At 36.4% G+C, this 22,267-nt stretch overlaps 1 protein-coding gene across 3 annotated transcripts in view; it reads right to left on the reverse strand.

Moving 5' to 3' along the window:
* Nucleotides 1–486: 486 nt before the first annotated feature.
* The window catches only part of STIM2 (stromal interaction molecule 2), a 63,782-nt gene continuing 42,001 nt past the window's right edge, over nucleotides 487–22,267 (reverse strand). For 2 of the 3 annotated variants that reach the window (XM_048941587.1, XM_048941588.1), the window contains exons 4-12: nucleotides 14,176–14,287; nucleotides 13,384–13,499; nucleotides 11,981–12,158; nucleotides 10,893–11,070; nucleotides 10,208–10,375; nucleotides 9,924–10,024; nucleotides 9,421–9,659; nucleotides 6,091–6,292; nucleotides 487–5,296 (exon numbers count right to left, since the gene is read on the reverse strand). In XM_048941587.1, the coding sequence (XP_048797544.1) occupies nucleotides 4,816–5,296; nucleotides 6,091–6,292; nucleotides 9,421–9,659; nucleotides 9,924–10,024; nucleotides 10,208–10,375; nucleotides 10,893–11,070; nucleotides 11,981–12,158; nucleotides 13,384–13,499; nucleotides 14,176–14,287 (1,775 nt within the window). In that variant the 3' untranslated portion in view covers nucleotides 487–4,815. Of the gene's footprint in view, nucleotides 5,297–5,667; nucleotides 5,817–6,090; nucleotides 6,293–9,420; nucleotides 9,660–9,923; nucleotides 10,025–10,207; nucleotides 10,376–10,892; nucleotides 11,071–11,980; nucleotides 12,159–13,383; nucleotides 13,500–14,175; nucleotides 14,288–22,267 lie in introns of all 3 variants that reach the window. The other variant, XM_048941589.1, reaches the window with a different exon arrangement.

Below are 22,267 nucleotides of genomic sequence, written 5' to 3' on the forward strand. Positions count from 1 at the left end.
CAGAACCACATCAAATGGGTTGGAAGGGAAAGCCATCTACTAAAAATATGCATGAAATTGTTGAACTACTGCAGCCTCAAAAGCACTGTTATCTAAACATTTACATGACGTCAAACTATGACACTCCACAGGCAAAATCCTTTCTTGTTGTTATTGACTATACCCAAATCTGTGTTTAAAAGACAAAAGCAGAAATGTTTACAAGCACATGAAATCAAACAGCCTTTGCAAACAACTATAATTCAATGAAAATGCAATATCCAGGATTAAAATGCCTTGAGCAACTGGGAGCAAGCTGTGTTTCAATCACAAATCACTTCAGTCAGTGCAACTAGAACGTATTAGAAAACTATGTTCATCATCCTTAACATATTGCACAAGGAGATAAGCAAATGGTAAAGAGGTCCAAGAATCAGTAATTCCACTATTTGGCTTCAAACAAAAATTTAAGTTAAACACTTGGGTTTATTTGCTTCTTCTCCCCTGTTTCTAAGTACATGAAAAATAAATGCTTTTTTTTTTTTGCATACATTATAAAATTAGGATAGCAATCCTCCAGCAGTCTATCTTGGAAGTGGAATGAAACTATCCTGACACTGTAAAAGCTGGTGGTATGAGAAATGCTTATTGGAGCTGCTCTCTCTCCTGCACATACTCTTTTCCCATATATTTAGAGGCAAAGGAGCAGAATACTTTAGGCTTCCATTTCTAATGCATTTTATGCAGTTAGCCATGAAACTAATGCCCAACTCTAGCACACATCTATACTCATCACAAATAAACACAAGCCTTCTTGGATTCCTAGGCTTTCAGATAAGGATAGACAGACTATCATGGAGAACTTGATGGAAAATTTTCTGCTTTAGTCAGTTGTCCATCAGAAAGTATATAGTAATTTACTAAGTAGGTGTCAGCTAAGTAGCAAAATAAAAGTATACTGTATGTGTCTGGAACTGCATATGTGCAATTTTAAATTCCACCATTCACCAAGAAAAAAAGTAACAGCTTTAATCTCAAATAAATTCGTCATAATCTGGTCATAAAGCATTCCGCATGGCAACCAGAAATATCTTTACTGAAGTTTTTGTGCTATAGGGAGAGAGAAAAAAAATCAATCTTCAGGGAGAAACTTTGGAGATTTGTTTTTTTGGCATTTGTTTTTTTTCATTTTGTTTACTTGTCAGTATATTTTTTGACATGAAAACAAATAGACATTTCTTTCTTCAGGTGACAGACACATGATTCTCCCTGATGAGGCTAGAGAGCATCTACAAAGGGGCCACTATCCTGACAAAGCACACTTTAATAAAATGTTTAAGAAAGCAAAGATCCTCACCTTCAGAAGAAGGTAAACTTAAAATAAAACATATTAGCTACAAGAGTTTCAACAGAAAAACCAAAAAACTCTGATCACAACCATGCAGAGTTTAGAGCTCAGGAAGTCTGCTGCTGCTGAAGAATGATGACACCAGATTGTCTCAAATGTCTTACAGCAATCCTAGTGGTTGGATTGCTGATTGGACTCGGTGGCTGCCAGCTTACTCAAATTGCTTTAAGCAAACAGATGTAAAATTGGAGGACCTCTTAAAGTATATAATCTCCTCACTTCTGAGATGTTGACACATCAGGTACTTCAGTGCTGAAGCTGGATTTGATGTTTACCAATGAGGATCTGCCCTAGTGTCTACGATCTCAACATCCTTCCTTCTTTTCTGTACCTCATCAGATGCCTCACAATTTATTTTTTTTTTTTAAGTTGAGCAAAAAAAAGAAAAAAAAACACACTAGAGGTTTCAATAAAAACAATTCTACAGTAGTCATAACAGCAGGAACACAAGTCATTTAAATTATGAACAAATTAGACTGTAAGGGCTCAACTAAATAACAGAGAAAGCTCTATGAATTTAAATCAATTACAGTTTATGCTCCAACATACAATACTTACTGCTTCTGACCATGTTAACTTAAGCTTTTAGTTATATTTATTGAGTAGCAGCTATAGAGTTACAGGACAGCTAGTGATAAACTGAGTGTTAAAGCAGTCTGTGCTCCAAATCTTGTTTTTAGAATACTATAACATTTTTTCTTCCAGAAGCTGGTAAAATTGTGTATTTTAAGATAGATAATACTTTTTAAAAAGTCACAGCCAATTAAGAATCTACCACTGCCTGTTTTACTTTTCAGTTACACATTCTACAGCAAATTTGGCTTTTCAGTATTTGAGCATGACTTTCACACAAATTCTCTAGGGAAACTGCTTTAGCAAGGAGTTGGACTAAATAACCTCCAGAGGTTCCCTTCCAAACCCTACTGCTGTGTGATTAGGAAGCACTGTCCCCCTCCCCAGTACCAGACTGTTTTTTCCATATGTAAATATTTACACTCTAGTATCAAAAAGCTGCTTCATCTTCTTTGGCAATGGTAGACAATTCCTCAAACTTCACATTGCAATATCTACCATCCAGCCTCAAATCTTAATTAAAACTCAATTATTGCTATTGCAGACAAAAATTGAACGTTTTCTGGTAGTATTTTTCTTTATGTTGTTTTGGAGGGAAAATAAGTTCCTTAATTTTATGTATTCTCCCTTTTTACATTTTTCAAGTACTTCATAAGGCTTTTAACAACAGACTCTGAAGACTCAGCATTGAGGTGGTTCACCCTGACAGAAGTCTTTTTACATAGGTGCATTAGTACAGTCTAACAAGAACAGAGCAAGCAATTTTAGTTCAAGGACATCACTGCTACTTTATGATGACTATTTTTGCAGTTATAACTGTTCAATGACTCAGAGAACACTATAATTTCATTATTTTCTATTCCATCAAGTTTCTTTTTCTTCAAACTTCACAAATATTTCCCCTAAGCTTTTCTGTATAGATGATGTTCAATCATTCCTTGACAAATAGCAAAACTCTGGATTCTTTCTGTTCTCTTAAATAATTAATCAGTATTACAGAACTTTTAAGGTACTTAAACACCTCCATGCCATCTCTTACCGTTCCTCTTCTAACCATTTCACTACCCACTGTAAGCGCTTCTGTTAACATCACTGCTACTTACTAAGGACAGAACTAACATTTATGTACAATGGAACCTAAATAGAAAGTTACGGAAAAGAAGCACACATACCAGTCAATTTCAATTAGCTACAGGTTTTGTTAAAGGCTCCTTACTAGCAAAAAAATTTAGGCAGTCAGTGAATGAATTCTTTCATACAGTACAGCATGAACATTTGGCGAGGAATGAGCCCCTAATCACAGGCTGCTTGCTGGCAGTGGCACCTGTTACTGAGGCAACTAGCATACCCCTATGGAAGAGCTGAAACAATTCAGTGATCGCTGGATAAATTGCTTGTGTTCACCAGAGCAAGAAATATTTCTTTGGAATGTACCTCAAAATAAATTCCTGCTCAGTATTAACATTTTCAGACAAACTGAATAAAAGGCACTGTTACTCAAGCAGTACATTTGTTGTCACCTACTGTTTAAAAAAAAGTTTTCAAACAATTAGCTACTGTTGCCCTAAATAGGCTTCCTTGCTACCTCATAGTATTTTCATCTTTCTGTATAAAAGCTCAACAAAAACTTTCTGAAGCACATCGAGTCTCACCTTTATATCTAAAATTATGAGTTAGTATAACAGTATACATTACAAAATTATACCATTTACTTCAGACATGTCTGAACAGCTAAATCTTCAAACTATACAAAAATAAAGTGTATGAAATCTTACAAAAGGAAGACATTAAGACATTAATAGCTAATCCAAAAAAATATAACAATAACTTATACACAGCAGTAAGCATAAGCAATGTAGCCTACAAGAGCTTTGAATAAACAGAACTCTGCAATATGTCTGAAACAAGCATCAGCTAAAATTGGAACATTCCCAAAGCACAATAATGTTTCCAATTTATTGTCTTTGCCACAGTACAAACTTTCACAAACCAGATGTCCATTGTCCATCAGTCTGTAAACAAAAGCTACTAATCCCCTCCTTGTTTTAAGAGGGTGAATATTTTCAGTCCCCAGTCAAGTTTCATATCGATCACTTGCATAAGGAATCAAGAGCTTCTTCTCTTGTTAAATTACACACATCTATATAAATTTATCATACAGCCTGCAGTGAAGTAAAATCACAGTGACAGTCCTGGGAAAAACTTTTTTTTTGTTGTTTTTTAACAGCAGGACCTGAACCATTCTAATAATAAATGCATTAACAAAGCTTCCCATAGTAAAAGCGTGGCATTTCCATTTCCAGAAATCAAGTCAATTAGAAATCCTAGGTTCTACTTAAAAACCCCAAAAATCTAAAAGTGAAAAGTTTCATCTTCTCAGTCAAATATCAGTCTCTCAGTTTTACTTGCAGAGAGACTTTTCCAGTCTGTAAAACAGTAGTGCAATTCAATTAATTCTACTTCTCTTTATTTTTCTTGAAGTCCAGTAGATAAGCGTCCTAGCTCTATGGAAAGATAGGAAGATGCTCCGGTAAACAATAAACTTTGGCAAGCCTGGGAAGGCTTACTAGTTCATTAAAGCTTTTAAGTCCAAAGTGGCTTAAAAAGGGTTTATGAATAAACAAAAGGGGCAAAAAAAGAAATAAATAGGCAGAAATGAATGTAAACTGTCTGAAATTTTTAATGATTTCTCGTTGACAGCTGGCACGATCTTTGACAAGAGAGTCAGTTAAATAGAATTGACCTAGAGAACATCCCATTTGAAAACAGAATGCTCAAATGGAATTACATTCCTAAAGATTAAAAAAAAAAAAAAAAAAGAGTTCTTACAACGTTATTACAGATTTCTGCCCACCTCACTTACACTTCTTCTTAAAGAGGCTTTTTATTTTTGATGGCTTTTTGTTTTTTTCACCATTTTGGTACAGGTCCTGTGGGATGCTACTTATCCTAGGGACAGAACAAGCTTCTTGGCTGGGTTTACTATCACTGCTGGCAGAAGAGCATGAGGTGTGCCGAGGCTTTACAACTGGGATCCCACTTGAAAGCTGGTTCATGCTGCAGGACTTCTCCAAAATTCCATTATAAACTTTGCTTGCAGGGCTAAAAATCATGCTTTTAGTTTCTGCCATGCCTACACAGTCAGGAGAGCCCCTAGATATATCTGCAGTTAGAGAAGAAGAGTCTCCTGTAGATGATTCCTCAAGTGAGAGTTCTTCCCGGGATACTTTCTGAGGAGAAAGTGTCTGGTACATTTCAAGACTAGACGGAGGAGACTGCTTCTTTCCAATGGACGAATTTAACGAGTCACATTCCGAACCTGCTTCCTGTACTTCCCTGAGTCAGAGCAAACAGAGGAGAAAACAATGAAACTTTAATTGCATGGTGGGATTTAAAGGAAATAAATTCAGAATTAACAGCATTAGTCTAAAAGTACCACCCACTTTTCCCTAGTAGTTAATTAACAAAAAAAAACATTAGGTCAGACATTTTAACTTACAACTTGAATTATATCATTTTATTACCTAAACTTAAGTTAGTCAACTTCTGAAATCGTTTTTGTGGGTAGCAGGAATCAGTCATTTTATCTCACTGAAAAGAACAAAAACTATCTTTCTGGCACGTGAAGTCAAGAAAAGTTATGAAATGAAAGGAGAAGATTTAAGTCTATCATATACAAGAAGTTTCTTCAGGACAAGTGTCCCTACCTTTCAACAAGCTCATTTGCTCCTTCCAAAAGGAATTTAACCTTTTCCTATGAGGCCATGTAACAAGAGTAGGTACACGCTCAACATGCTGTAAGAATTGTGTTACCATCCATCTTCTCTTCGCCCAGTAGCTGACATTGCTTTTGATCCTAGTTTCAGATGTAAAAGCCAGTAACATATTGTAATGGAGAATCAGGGTTAGTTCAGTGCACCCTGGATTGTAACATTACTTAACTGCATATGACATACTAGCTATTTACATATTCATACCAGACAAGAACACTCTCTGCTCCCTGTGAACTCTATTATTTATATTATCCTACAGATTACTTTAATTTCTGACTTGGTTCAATCTCTAATTCTAAACTGATAGTTTCAAATAATCCTATCAGATTTCCAAGTGCTGTTTGCTAGTCTCCGTACCATTGTTTATCAGCAGAGAAGTAAATGGCTTCCTCCTCCTCTTCAGTTCGATAAAGAGCTGGACAGCTCGACACAGAAAGGATGTCAGGGTCAGGGGAGTGCAAAGCATGCTGAGACTGTGGAGATGATGGCACAACATTGCGTCTTGATCGACACAAGCTACTGCTTCTTGCCAGTGTGCTTGGAGGTTTTACAATGGACCCTGAGGCAAAGAAAAAGCAAACCAAAATCCCCCAAGTGACATTGATGTTAATAATATCTACTCTGAAGACTAAATAATAGGTGTCTGCTTCAGCCACAGTGATTCTTAAGCAACTTCATTATAAGCCAATTATTTAGAGGACATTGCTTAACTGTTTAGAGAGAAGACAGACTGACATTGTCTTATACATTCTACAGTTAGATGAAGCAGCTACCCAAGATCTAACTGCAGAAGTTTTGCATCTGCCAAATGCTACCGTCTGTGCACACCACTGGCTCACTACCCTCTCGAGATCAAGACTCCCAAGCCCTTATAAAACAAGAACAGCTGTGCTAAAATTAGTATGTTAGGCAATATCCTGCGTTTTACTTGTGTAGTAATTTGAAGCTTAAAGAGTTTATGAAAGTTTTGCAAGTAAGTGCATCTAGCCAAACAGCCAACTGAATTATACTGCATTAGTTGAAAATTAACATTAGACACAGAAGACTAATTTATCATATTTCATTTAAATTAGAAGATAGTAAATATATAATTAAGCCTCAATTTAAGCTCAAGAATTTTTGATAACATTTTCTTTTGCCATGCAAGTCACGAACTTCAGGAAAAAAATATTAATGGGTGGAGACAGCAACACAAGAATTGATGATTCAAGAATTAATGTGAAGGGACAAACTATTATCTTCCTCACCCAATTTCTCCTTCAGAAGTTGATTAAGTAGCAGTACTTTTATGTAAAGAAACTACAAACCTACTTTCAGGCAAGCTGTTATCAGCCTCATATGCCTCTTCAAAGTGTCCCATAGAATGCATCACTTGGCTTAAATAAGACTGTTCCTGGTGTTCAAGATCTTTGTCTAACTCAGTACACCACAGATCCAGGTATTTTTTTTTGTTTTTGGTAGCACAAGCCTTGTTTTTATGAACAAGGATGCCTAGCCCTAACAAAATGCTTTCTTTTTTTTATATGCCAGTTTAGCAACCACTAGATTAGTTTCTCTTCATGGAATCTCAGAAAAGGTTCGGTTCCTGTTTTCAGTGCTGGAAGTCACAACTTTCACAAAACAGCAAACAGCTGCATCTTTATCAGTACTCAGATTTCGTGATCTACTGGGCTGAGGGATAAAGAATGGCTTCCAAGTTCCAACATAACAGTTGTCATGTAACTCAAACTTTTGATTTTACTTTGAGGAATTCCCTACTGACCTGAAATACAGGTATTAACAGCTCAGAAATAAGGTTTTGCCACTACAAAGATATGTCTATGAAACAGAAACCTGGAAGTTTACTGAGGTGAAACTACAGAATCCATTAAGGAAACATGTACTGTGTGTCCAGGTCAATTAGATGCCATTCTACTTGATGGTGTAAAAACCAAGACTGAACCATCGCTGAGAGGAATTACAAACATTTTGTTTACTTGTAGGTGCATACACGCCTACATTAGTGTAGGGATTATGAAGGATTAAGCTATGACAACTTAACATTTAGAATTTTCAAGTACAACTGAAACACACTACGTTGAGGAACTAGCAGAACCTTAATCAGCCAATGAAAAACATCAAGTTTCACTACCCCTTTCTTATAATGACTTCATTCCATTCTCAATCACGTTTTTCCTAATCCCCTTCTGTTCTTCAGTTCAGGATTGATTAAACAGATCTTAAGAAGAGATCAAAGGACATCAGGCCAGGTAATGAGCCCAGAACAGTAAGCTCAGTAGGTTCATACACTAAAACAGTGCTGCTTGTAACTGACCTCTCTACACATTGCCTTTTATCAGACATTTTGCCTCTGTCTTTCCTAGTGTACATTTGTCATTTTTGTCTAAAGGATGGGAATTTTAACCATTATCAACCTATCACATAATTTTACTACTCTTGAACTGATTTCAGCAACATCATTATATTTTCTTTCCCTGCTCCCAAAGCATTTCCAATTCTGAGATTGTTTTCTTTTATTATGGTTTTTTTCCTTGTTGTTTGTTTTTCACTGAGTACAAACTTTAAAATCACTTCCATGAAAGCAGACTCATGCCTTACCAAAGCTCAGAAAGCACATTTAAAGTTTTTTGTAATATTATTGCATCCATTGGTCATCCAAGGAATTTGTTCATAAGGTTTAAATCAAAGTCCTCATGGTAAAGATTATAGAGACAGTATTCTTTAGAAAGTGATCAGAACTTGCAGAAGAAAGTGTTGCAAGGGTTTTCAAAGAGGCCTGTAGAATACATGCAAGAAGGCTGGTAAGATCAGAAGGAAAGCGTGCCCAAAGCATATGGATTGAAACCAGCTAAGTGGCAAACAGTCCCATTATGCAACTTTAAAACACTAATTCTAATTTATTCAGAGAATTCCAGCCCTAGAAGAAAAACATACATATGACGAATGCTTTCTCCCTACTTAATATTTAGCTTGATGCTTCTTGAACAGCTACATGGGAACTCATCTTTTTGAGCCTAGTTAATCCCAAGTTCCCTGAAAGAGGCTCGTGTTGACATAATGACTCAAGATATCAGGGTGGTCTGAATCCCCAGTGTATATATTTTGATCATAGTTTAGCCAAAGCTGGATCTTCCTCCCTCCAGCATTTGGCCTCTGTGCTTCACACTCAAACAACTCAATGCATCTCAACATAAACGTTCTCCCTAAAAGCCTCCCTTGGACAACAACAAGAATTTCTTTCAGGCACTGAAGAATGTTTGAATAGATATGTATCACACTGCCTCTCAAACAAAGGGTAAGATCTACGCTGTAGCTGAAGGGATCCTAGGCAAACACCATCCCTGTCATCAGAAAGAACAGGTGCACTAAGAGAAATTCAACATTATGGATAAATTGGAGCTTAGACAAAACATGCAAGTACAACAAGCAGACTTTCAAAGCCTTAGCCTTCGAATCCTGCATTCCCCCTTCCTTCCCAGTCTCCAACAGTGAGAGGGAATAAAGGCTTTACTGCAAAACTTCATTTTCAGTTTATGCAAGTCTTGAAAGACACCTGAAAAAGTTACCTCAAATTTTATTTCTCCCGACTTTGCTCCAACTCTTATTTTTAGCACTCTCCTCTTGCTTGACTTTAAAATCCCATCCCTCCAAAGCTTTTCCCCTTTTTTTACTGAACTTAACACTTACCATGAAACTGTGAAACTATTGGAGGAGTATCTTCATCTAAGTCATCAACTCCCCCTGCAATTGGATAAGGAGGAATGGAAACTCGGGGCATAACTACCCAGCTGTGATCAGAGTAGAGAGAAGAGGTCAAGCTTGGTAGACCAGAATTGTGTGCTATTTGAAAACCACAAATCTTCTCAATCTGTTGCCACCGATAAAGACGCTCCCGCAAGCAGGTTGTCAACTCAGACAGTGCTTTCCTGAAGAAAAATCATACATTTAAAATTACATTTTTACTGACAAAGCAACACCTGTGCAGTCATTCTAGAATACCTCAAGGTTCATTAAGACAGTCCAAATATTCCCAACATCGATGTATTTTAATCTATTCACATAAACATGCAAAAACACTAAGTTCCATAACTCTGATTCAATTGTTCCAGGAATTCACAATTCACTTCTCTCCAAGAAAAAAAAAAACAAAAACAAAAAAAAAAACCAACACATTCTGGTATTAGACTTACTTGGCTTCAAGGATTTTATGGTCCACCTCATCCAGTGAAGAGCTGTGTGCAACATGTAATGTTCCAAACACTGTGCTTCTCTTCTTTTTTATCTTTTCTGCCTAAAAAGCAGAAATGCACAAATTAAATATATAACGCATACAGCAATATACATGCAAAATGGATGAATAGTATAAATCAGCTCAAAGCAGAAAAGATACCCACACACTTACCTGAGAACTTTGTATTTAACGTTAAATTTATTTAGCAAAATATTGGTCTCTACAAAACAGTGAAGTCATTACCTCATCTTTGGCGATTGCTAATTGCATTTCAGCATGCTGTCTTTTGATATTATAATATTGTACTTCAACTTCATGCGTTAACTGAAGCCACTTCTGCAATGCTTCAGGAACAGACCAATTACTTCTCAACTCAAATTCCTTCTCAGCCTTTTTTAAAGCCATGCGCACCTGACAATCAAAAAGAAAGCATCACCAAGATTATCATTAGAACTGACAGTAAAAGAATGTGAAATACAAATATCTTTTTATCCCACAGCAACACTCAGGCTTTACAAATCTTTTGCAAGTATCACTCCCTCTCAGGAAGTACAGCAAACATTTCTGAAACTATACAAGGGCTGCTCTGAATGTTATTATACCTCCTCCTACACTGGTTCACAACATGCATTTGACCTGCTACTACTAAGAACAAGACAAAGCTCCTAGTTCCCATCTCATAACAAGACAGTAAAGCTTCTGTAATCCTGTTCCATGAATCTAGTTACATATGCTCCTAAGATCATAAAGTTCTACACAATAAAACACAACTGAAACTATAATGACAATTGACAGACTTTTGCTTTAAGTACTTTTAGACTTCTCCATTCAAATCTAGTATTGGAGAAAGACTGTTTTAAACAATTCCAAAGTTCTAATAAAGCAAGAACCAAATTTAAGTCAGCATTAAAATACAGTTTGCAGATACCTGCACCAGCTCCTCCTCTGCATATTTGAGCCTGCTGAGCTCACATTCAGCTCCCTCCCTCAACTCCCTCAGGCGATGAGCTTCACGTTTGGCATCATTGATCTCATCCATCATTTTGCGCTCCAGATTTTGTTTTTCCACAGCTACATTCCTATTCTCTTCCTGTGCTTTCTCAAGCCTTCACAGTTGAACAGAAAAAAAATGAGAAAACACATAGCATGTTTGTTAGAAGTTACCATCCTCCAGAGAAGAAAAAGTGTTCAACATCACAACAATACAAATTGAATGGATACAAATTGAAACAGAAGACTCTCTCTGGACACCAGGAAGAACGCTTGTGCTGTGCAGATGAGCAAGCATTGGCACAAGATGCCCAGAAAGGCTGCGGAGTCTCCCTCCTCAGAGATCTTCAAAAAGCCACCTCGATGTGATCCTGGGCAACCTGCTCTGAGTTGGACTGAACAGCCTCCAGGGATCCCTTCCCACCTCAGCCATTCTGTGACAATAAAAACTGAACAAGCCACATGAATCTGCGGCATCACAATGGGATGCTCAGAGTGTCAGACAAAACACATCAACTTCTCGCTGAGCCTTCACTAAAGGTAATAAGATCAAAGTATCAGTTTCCATAGAAAATTGAGTTACAAACATACCAAAAGAAACCTAACAACTTTCATAATACTAAATAAGCAATATAGTCAGAGTTTGATTCAATCTTAAAAGCTAAAAGTAGATGAAACATACATTTGTGTTCTCACTTCAACATATATCAGAAAATATAGATTACAAAGTTAACTAATTATTTGAAAGTAACAATACCTACTTCTAAATTAGTAGATAAAGACTGAACCACTATTCTCTACTCACATCTTAACTTTCTATCACAATTTCAAGTACCCAGGAGCAGTATCTACCCAAATCCTCATCAGCACTGAGATTAGTTTCTATTTATAAAAAAAAAAAAGAACAAAATGCAAAGGAAGCTTAAATTTTATTATTATTTTTTAACAAGTATAAATGATCTGTATCTATACTTCACCTCAAAAGGAAATCAAGGGCAACATTAACTTTTTTTTTTGTTTTTATACCTTTCCTGCAAGTCAAGAAGACTTTGTTCTGCTGTCTGCAAACTCTCCAAGTCCTTCATCATTTTTGTGATGTGTTCTTTTGAGGTTCTGTTCTGTGTATATGCAAACCAGCAGCCTCCAAAACCAATAACTATAGAAACCGTTAATACAAAATCCTTCATCCAGTTGTGAGGGGGACCTGTATAGAGAATAATATGATCATTAATTACTTCACATATACAGAAGTCACACTAATGAGTTAGTGGGGTTTTTTTCCTGTGTGTATGAATTGCTGTGGTGTTTTTTCCTTTCTGCATAGTATAGGCTGTAGTTGCCATCCCTGGCAGTGTTCAAGGGGCGTCTGCATGAGGAGCTATGAGATATAGTTTAATTTGTGGTAGCAATGTAATGAGAAGATGGTTGGACTAGATGGTCTTACAGGTCATTTCCAACTTGTGATTTTATGATCCTATGTAAGTGTTAAGTATTTTGATATCAGAAATCCCTTTAGATATGCCGCTTTTAACATTACTGCAGGTACAGAAGCAAATGTGTCACAGTTTATTAGCTGAAGTAAAGCCCCGTAAAATAACTGCATTCATTTTAGGGGTAAGTAGTTTCATGAGCAACTTAACTGCTTTAGAGAACAGAAAAAAACACTTTTGCAGTATTCTCACAGCTAAGCAACCCAAGTGCAAAACTAAGTGTTTCAAGACTGCTACAACAGAGCAGTAAGCATTAAAGGCGTAATTCAAGTGTTTTTCTCCCTGCAAATCCCCAGCTCAGATCTGCCAGGTGAGCTCAGACCCAATCTGTGATTCAGTAGTCTCCTAACTGATTACCAAGCTCTAAGTGCTAACTAATTAGGGGACACCTCTTATGCACAGAAACAGAACTGACTATAACTGTACATGCAAGCATGTAGACCACTGATGAAGACAAAGTCTGCATGAGCCAAAATGAGTTAGATGCAGAACTGCAGTATTACATTCAAGTGCACTTCAATTTAAGTCTGCACAAAAGACACTAGCATCAGATATGAACAATCACCATCTCCCACTTTTTTTCTTTTTGGGGTTAAAGAATGATGCCCACTAATCTCAGCATCCCACCTTGCACTGGAGGTAAACCTAACATTAGCTAGGAGTCTAGAAAGCACAGCCAAAAATATTTAGAAGACATCACAAAAGCCAACTTGCAGTCTAGACTACACTACAATTTCTATGTAGTCTTTAACACGTATGTGGGCCTTTAATCCATCATTCTGACAATATTTTAATCAATTGTCCAGTTTTATACTGCATGTCAAGCAATCAGTATACCCACAATAAAAGTAAGCTATTCTACCTACAGAATCAAAAGTCACTGGACATTCCTGCTGTTTAATTTATACAATAAAAAGCCAAGGTAAAAAAATCACTAACGTGTAAGAGGTCCAAATAAAACAACATCCAAGGCTTTAAGTTGAAGTTTCTGTCTATGGCTCCGGTCAATTATTTTCAGGTGAGAGATCATGAAAGCATGTTCATTTACTGCTATCCTGTTAATGACAAAACAACACATTACATACTTCAACAAGCTGTACTCAAATCATTTCTCAAAGAAAATGCACCCACACTGTACAGAATTTTTGTTATATGGATTAAGGTCATGCAATCACATTAAGAGATACAATATGATAATCTTGTTATGAAAAACAACGTGGCTAGGGAAGAACAATCAAATCATAGTGCTACCCTTTATGGAATATTCATAAAATGAATCCATTTGGTGTAATTAAAGGCAATGATTTGTCTAGAAACTTCTGCCAATTCAAAATATACACAATACTCAAATGTAGTAAATATGCTCAAGAAAATGGTTTCCACACATAGTTCTGATATTTACCCATGCAATACATTCAAAGTTGTCCAAAAGAAAGTGAGCTAATGTACAGATAATTATGTAGTCATTGATAAAAGCTTCAACAGAAAAAGAGATAAAACTAAGATAAAGGAGCAACAGGAAGGAAACTATAGCTAGAATTACTTCAGCAGAAAAAATAAATAAATAAATAAATAAAATCAGTCAGCCTTTAGAAATACCATGGCAATTCTCTTTTCTTATATTTGACCACATCCTAGTTAGTCTTCAGATTCATGCAGTTGTTCCTACATAACAGCTAAATCGGCAGCCTACAGTGAATCATTTGAAACTAATTCACAAGTACTCCTCACCTGGGAAGTGTTGTTCCATTGACATTGCTCTCCCTAAAATTCTTTTCATACTGGGGCAGTTCAACAAATTCTGACAGCCATTGAAGAGTGTCCTCTTGAGTCCAGTTATGAACTGAGAGAAAAAAAAGGTTAATTTTAGCAAAAAGCAATAATAAGGCATTGCGGACAAGCAGTAGAAAAAAAAAAAAAAAAATCAAGTTACAGTGAGCATGAGAGTTTAGCCAAAAAGAACAGCAAACAAATCAGTATTCACATTAACCAATGTCACTGTAGCAATAATTTAACGTACCATATCAAAACCCCTCCCAGAAACCCGCTCTCATCTTCATAGAGGCTTGTGCAAACTAACCACAAACGGGGAGCAAAGAAGTGAGAAAGATGGGAAGAGTGAAAGAGAATACTGAAAGATAGTGGATACATAACAGCAAAATACATGAACTCCTTCAAAAGTCCAGGACTTCTGTATTATGTGCAATGGTATTCCCACTAAGAAAAATGCTTAAATTGATTCAAAAATCTCAAGTATATAATGGCAGGAGTCTATATAACCTGTCACAACTATAAATGCTCTAAAGTAAATAAAGAAATATTAGAAATACTATCCATAGATTTATAACCTCCAAACATTTCTGGCCATCACAGTCCAGCTGCCCCAACCTAGAGCTTCACACCGATAAATTCAAAAAGCAATTTCATAGTTTCATACCCCATTTCTTCCCTTGCTTTTGCACCAGACCTTTTTTTCCAGGTGTTGATCTTCAGACTCCATTTTGTCATAATATTCTAAACTTTGGTAAAAGATAGTTTAACTCTATTTACAGATTGTTTTTGTATTGCAAAGGTTCTTAACTGTTCCTTTAGTGGGAAACCATCAGGTTCACAAGTTGCTCTAAGCATCTTGAAAGGTCAGTCAAGATCATCCCAGATTGTCCTTAACTGCACCCTAGAAGTACTACACTCACAAACCAACTCAAAAGAAGTGCACTGTTTGGATTAGACGGCAAAAGTCATCTAAAATAGCTACTATACACTAGACACCTCGTTATTGACAGTACAGAACATGCAGTTCTGGAAGCAACAGTTCACCAAGTTTGCAAATGGAAAAATTAACAAGTTTCTCTTCTCCTGAAAGTATTTTGCAATCATATTGTTAAAATCAAACTGAAATTGGTTCTTGTTTTTAATAAAACTTCAGTGATATTATACGTTTTATGGAAGAAATACAATCACTGAAGTTGTTCATAATAGACTAAGTTACCTTTGCTCTACTGCAAAGACAAAAAGACAGCCTTCTCCACAGAACACTGAAGAAAGTTCCCAAAACAATCTAGTAAGTTATAATGGGGAAATAAGTCACTATTCATTACCCATCACTACACCAGATACCTCCATTAGTACAGAAAATCCATAGAGCAGCAAGGTCTATCTGTTCTGAACTAAAATGAAAACTTGTACTTGCTGTGATCTCCTCATATACTTTCCCATTTACAAAAACAGAAGAGACTGCTATTAACAGTTATACACAGGTGTGCCTACTTAAATGACCTCTCTCAACTTTAAGATCAATCAGAACATGGAGTCAACTCTTATTCTAGCATTCCATATTCTGAATCTGTCCACAAGAAATTCAGCTTTGTTTGTTAAAACAAAGGCATAAGTAACAAACATTTCTCCTTTTAATAAATATTTCCTCTTTTGACCTTCGACACCAACATACTGAATCAGAATGAAGAGTAGTCAGAATGCCTGTTTCAGTTCTACAGAAACCCATGGCAAATTAGCTGTCTGATTAGAAAACTACAAATCACACAGTGAAAACTTCCAACTTTCATGCTTGTTTAGGTCTATCAGAATCTTATTTCACTTCATTTTATCACTAGATAGGCTAGAATCCTCAGATTCAAGAAATACCTGGCTTTGTGTTGGTTTGTTTTTTTAATTTATTTGTATATAACCACTACTCAGTCAATGTTAAAGAGAAGATGATTAAGCCTGAGACTTGCAATTTAGACAAGCAACTAAAGTCATACATATAATTTATTTTTCCTGATTCCAATAAGCAGTCCTTTTCATTATTTTCCCCCATAAAAAAAAAGAGATGTGAGAAAAGTCTTTTCCAGGAGTCAACAGCTTTCCGAAAGTACAAGAAAAATGTTAGAGTAGTTCCAAGGGCCATTCTCTTAATTAAGAGATTAAAAAGAATAAGACAACAAAGATTCTGGGGAGGGGCTGATCCAGATGTCAATAAGAATGGCATCTAAATCAAAGTAAAATACAATATCACGCATGAGGTCTAGCTAAGTCCTAAACCTCACAGTCTTTCCATTTTTATAAACAAATTCTTGCATCCAAGTATAGACCAGTATAGCTAAGGAAAAACACTGCCATCTTTCCCTCACATCTTATGAAAAGCTGTTTTGCTTGATCTTTCATCCTAAACTGGTTATGCCCCCCCTCTCTCAACATGTTATCCATAGCTAAAAATTTAACTGCAGAACAAGCTCCTAATTCCCTACAGGATCTGTCAAGCATATCCATTTGCTCAGAAGCAAGTAAGTAGCAATTATCTGATTAACTGATCCAGTGGCAAACAAGTACAGCTGTAAAAGAGGATGTGCAATTAACTAATGAGTGAAAGTAATCTGCAGCTGGAAAAAAAAGGCACACAGACACATTGCTACCAAATCTGAAGAACTGTGTGGTGCTTCTAGCCCTACAGCAGGGAAAAGAGGATTGTAATAACCTGGAAAGGATAAAGTGACAACAATCCATGGATTGAACAATGAAATCAGGAAATTTTACACATCAAGCTTAACCTTGAGAAAAGACACTTGAAACCTAACTCATTCATGTTAGGGGAGGTGTTATCAGGGTTCAAAGTTCCTCTGCAAATAATTAGTAGCATAAAAATAAGATGCTTTCAGAAACAAATTGCGCAGAAAAAAATACAAGTCCAAATCTGATAGAGGACAATATTTTCAGTACACAGGAAAGAAATTATTCAGTTTTTAGAAGTGTATAAACAGGAAAACATTAGGATAAATGAAAAGTAACAAAACTTTGATCACATATTCTCTCTCCTTAACATCACAAAGAGCAAGCTAGCTGCCTTAAGTAACACAAGAAGGTACAACCATCACACCCAAATTACAGGGCAGACTGAGATATCATTTAGGCTCTAAACAAAGTACACTTGTATCCCATATGAAGCTCAGTTTCCACATTTAAAAACTGCTTCCAAAATACACAATTTCTTTGTAGAAATTGTCAGATTTTTACCTTTTACTTTCTATGCAACAGTAAGTTGCTTTTAATCTCTGTGTTTTATTTAAAACCAACAGAAAACAGCTTTCAACTAGATGGCAGAATAGGGGGTGAGGGCAGACCAACAGGCTATCCTGGGAAACCAGAAACAAGCATTCTATTACAGGAATGTCCTCAAAGCTTCCTTTTATCACCATGGAAGCTTCCTTCAACTTCGGAAGAAATTCCTTTAGGTACCTGTAATGTTTGAGAGTATTAATGCAGAGAGCATAATACAAATTGCAATTTAACTTATTTTACAAAGTCAACCTTCACGCTAGGCAACTTACTCCAGATTCCAAATGATGCTGCACAACAAGTGTTCAACCCAAAGCGTTATCCTCCACAAAACTACTTCTATGTTGAAATTGTTGTATGCCTGCTTGTAATCTATTTCTGCACGAGTGACATTCTAATGCTAGGTCTGCATGTGGGGCCTCTACTTCCCTTTCCTGAAGCACCACAGCAAAGCCCTGGGAAATTCATTTACAACAGCCAAAACATTCAAGCTTTCTTTTTATTCACGTTTTCTTATAGAAGTCAGAAGGATCCCCTGACCAGTTTCCAATAAGACCTTACAACCAGCATATAAATTTATCCCTCAACAGCATACAGTAGTGAGAAGTAAGCTGGCCTTCATTCAGCAGAAGCAGCAACAGCCTGCTGAAACACGATACAGGAGAACTGATGACGTGAGTGTACTCAAAGTCAAGCAGGCAGCTGCAGTTCACCTCCATCAGCACTGCCAATTAGAATGTGACAGCTCCAAGTGTGCTGAGGGAGTGACTTTTACTTATTTTCATCACCCAGAAAGAATACAGTAGATAGCAAATGGAGGAGTAGCAATTGAACGACTCAAAGTTAAAGGCATATGGCACTAAAGAGTAATCATAGTAGGCTTTCGTGTCATACCTATTTCTACAAGTAGCTATCTTGAGAGACAGCATGTCAGCAACATGCCTTGGGCAGGCAGGTGTAAAAGCCACAGTGTTTACACCCCAATGCAGCACCTACTCTCTAGACTTGCTTCAGCTGTTATTTGCTTATTTTGGATACCAATTTCAGTGTTTCTTTTTAAAAAACAGCTGTAAAAACACACTTGAAAGTAAAAGGAGCGAGATGACCCTGTATAAAGCTGTTCCTTGCTAACCCATATTCATTGCTCACTAGGAGAACAGGCAATAGATATGCTTTTATTCATGTTAAACTTATTACAAAGCACAGTTCTATGGAGAGGCAGCTGTAAAGTAAAATATTACAGTATCAGACCCAGTACTCTTACGGGCCTCCAACACAGACCAGAATACATACAACAGCAATACTTTATAGCGAATAGTGAATGGCATTCATATTCTGAAAGCTGAAAACAGACTAATCAGGCAAAATCACAATACAGACAAAAATAACAAAGTGATTCCATATCAAGCATGAGGAAGGACTCCAAGGTTTTCACTGTAGCAAGACCTTCAGCAGCTGCATTATGTGAAATACTGTGCAATCTTACAATTTTTAAATTAAATTTAAAATAAGTAAATGGTGACCCTATCTTTCCAACAGTGCAGCACTAAAAGCACAAGTTTAATTCCCCCTCGTGCAGAATGCCTGTCTGTAGTACTGTACCCTCCTGTTCCAAATGGCATGCAGCCTTTCATAACCCAGCCTTAGCTGGGTGCACACGTGCTTCCAGCCTCCAGTATTTAAAACCTGAGACAGTAAACGAATTAGAAAGTGCAAGGCAACCATAACATCTTCATGGCACACAGTTTAGTCCCAGCTGCTGCAACAACACTTGTGAAATATTACCTCAGATTTAAACAGGTGATCATATATAAATAAAGCCTTTAAAAAAAAAAAAATCATTTCCTCTAATAAAGAAGGTACTTCAGGTTATCTTCTTTTAACATAGAAGAGCTCAAAAGAAAAACATACAGGACAGGAAAGAAGCTTGTGTTTTTTTATAGAACGGCCGACACGATGCACTCAATACAGAGTAAACATGAAATAAACCGTAATGGCAAAAAAAAAAGTTTGTAAAAGTAGCTTTTTATAGAATTTACAGTTAATCTGACAAAAGCAAACTACTCATTAACTCCAGGTTTGACCAGAATAGATCTATTTTGCTACAGAAAAAAAAAAATCAAGCCCCATGGAGCAACGCTATAGTGCCAAGAGTATTAGCACCCTGTCCATTCCCCAGGACATGTCAGAGAAAGGATACCCAGCTGAAGGCTCCTGCCCTATTTTTACAGACTCCCTTACTACTGAGGCTGCATGCCTAAACACCTCTTATGATAGTAGCCAAATTTACATAATCTTGGTCCATTAGAGACAAAAAAAACCTACAAAACATGACTGAGCAGAAACTACAGAGCAAGTTCATCTTCATCACCTCTGCTGCACAGCTACTGCCTCTTAATGACCCTTGTGAAAAAAAAACACTGGTTCTTCACCTTTAACTCAGCAATCACTAAGCCTGATACTTGAGAACAGATGAAGTACTGAGCACATGTGCAAATGATGATGAGTCAAAAAAACAGCCAAATGCCGTAAGATGGAGATATGAACCAAAATAAAAATGGATATAAGCATAAAGAACAGATCAGCACTAATAGAAATCACAAGTCTTTTAAGAAACCAATGTTTTCTATGCTGAAAACAAGCTATGCTAGTTCTTAGCCACTCCTCTGAAAAGAATTGTGTCTCCAGAAGCTTAAGATTGAGATTAAAAAATTTAAACGATCAGTATCAACTAAACTAAGTGATGCTGTTTTTTACTAAGGACTCACCAAAACTAACTGGCAACAGAGCAACAACAGCCCAGATGCTGATTTAAGCTATAACATGGTTCCTCTTATGATGGCAAAAAACAGCAATTCCACAGTTTCTTGAACTTGCACCAGTGGAGGCTGTGTCTTACATATTGAGCCAGGTAGGGACATAAAGCCAAAAGTATTTAAATAGCAATTTTCTGATGTTTTTCTTGCTTCTAACTTTGTCCATCTTGCATCTTAAAAAGCAACCGTAAGCTATTTGATAAATACTGAAGACAAACATCCACACAAAGTAATATTTATAGGAAGGAAAGGGCAATTTTATTCAGTATAAACATCATCTAGACGTATTACTTCTTAGTTTCAGAATAAGCAGAGGTGCCAAGGGCACTATCTAAAGCTTGTAACTGTCATACCAATACCTCAACATTCTACTGAGCAAAGTCTCCATGTACTGATACCACCACTTACACTACTTTCCACAATCTTGCTTAATGCTGTCAAGTTGCATTAAACTGGCACTATAAACTAGCAATTATATCAGAATTCCTAAAACGTCTAGGAAGGAAAAGTAATATCTTCCATGTTTCCCAAGTTAAATGAAAACAGATTTGAGAGGATTCACACTTTCTACCGATCACCAAAATCAAGCATGTTTATAGAAGAAATTCAGAAACAACAATTCAAAACTGCTTAGGTTTGATTCTAAGTTCTGAAAGCAGTAACAAGGTTGGTAATCACAGAAACAGGAGTTTGGAATCTCTGAATTACAGCAATTTAAGTGAAGATTTAAAAACATCTAAACAACTTCTCATCTTATGAGGAAAAGTTAAAAGAGAAAATAAAGAAAATAAAAAAGCATCTCTATCAGCTGTATTTCAATTAGCAACATAAAGCTTTAATATCTTTAGCTTCTCACTTTTCCTAAAGCATCATTTATACCACACCATTAGTACCACTTGGGAGCTTCACTCTAGAGGGGGCTTCTTCAGTGCTCAAACAGTATCTATAAGGAGATGCAGAACAAAATCACTGTAAAGACAGTGAGATCTGACAGTACCCTCAAAAACTTTTGAGTCTTACACTGTTTGCTATGTTCAAGAGACCTGGAACAAATTATATCAGAACTATCTGTTTACTGAGTATTATTACAGCCAGAATTACATATAATAATTCTAAGGACAATTCTAGGGAGATGATTTTTTCCAATAATGCAGCTGTAGTATTTTCTTTGCACAAGATCTTTTGTGAAGGAGAACTTGCAGAATACTTGAAAGGATTAGATAAAAAAAACACTGGTTAAAATATATTTATTACAGCAAACAGTTAACCAATGGTAAATGCACATTTAAGTGCCCATGTTAGCTGAATGAAAAGCATGTTAATCTTTCCATTTCTACTTTCTTTTCCATTTCTATTCTTGTTCAACTGATAGCACTTTACAGGTCTCCAAAGTGCTCACTAGTAACACAGTACCTTTTGAAAAGGTTAAAAAAGGTATTATGCTTTTAAGAGCTCTAAAATCTGCAACCTCTAGAGTTTCATTTTAATCACTATATTCTAGACCATATTCAGCAATGAACAGAAAACAGCTACCATTTTATATTTAATATTGATATTTCCTCCAAACTGAAGGCGTGCACGCTGGGCCATTATTTCAATGTCCTGTATTCCAAGTTTTAAAAGACTTTACAAAATGTTTTATCCTAAGAATTAGGTTTCATAGCCCAAAGGAATTCGTAGAGTGGAGACACACTGGAATTTCTACTTTACTATGAAGTGCATAATGTTTAAAAACACTATGATAGCAATCTTCAGGAATTACTAAATTAAAAACAAGCTCATCTGGAATTCAATGCCTGCAACAGGTACTTCCATAAATCACAACCTTGTGTCAATGAATTTAAGCTATCCTAATTTATTCACAATACATTCCACAGGGCACATGGAAATTAACTCTAGATGGGCTGAGCAGGTTTTCAGTTGGATTTATACGAATATCTACTCCCTGTGCTATA

This window comes from Lagopus muta, chromosome 4, assembly GCF_023343835.1.
Source record: "Lagopus muta isolate bLagMut1 chromosome 4, bLagMut1 primary, whole genome shotgun sequence".
Lineage (NCBI taxonomy): Eukaryota > Metazoa > Chordata > Aves > Galliformes > Phasianidae > Lagopus > Lagopus muta.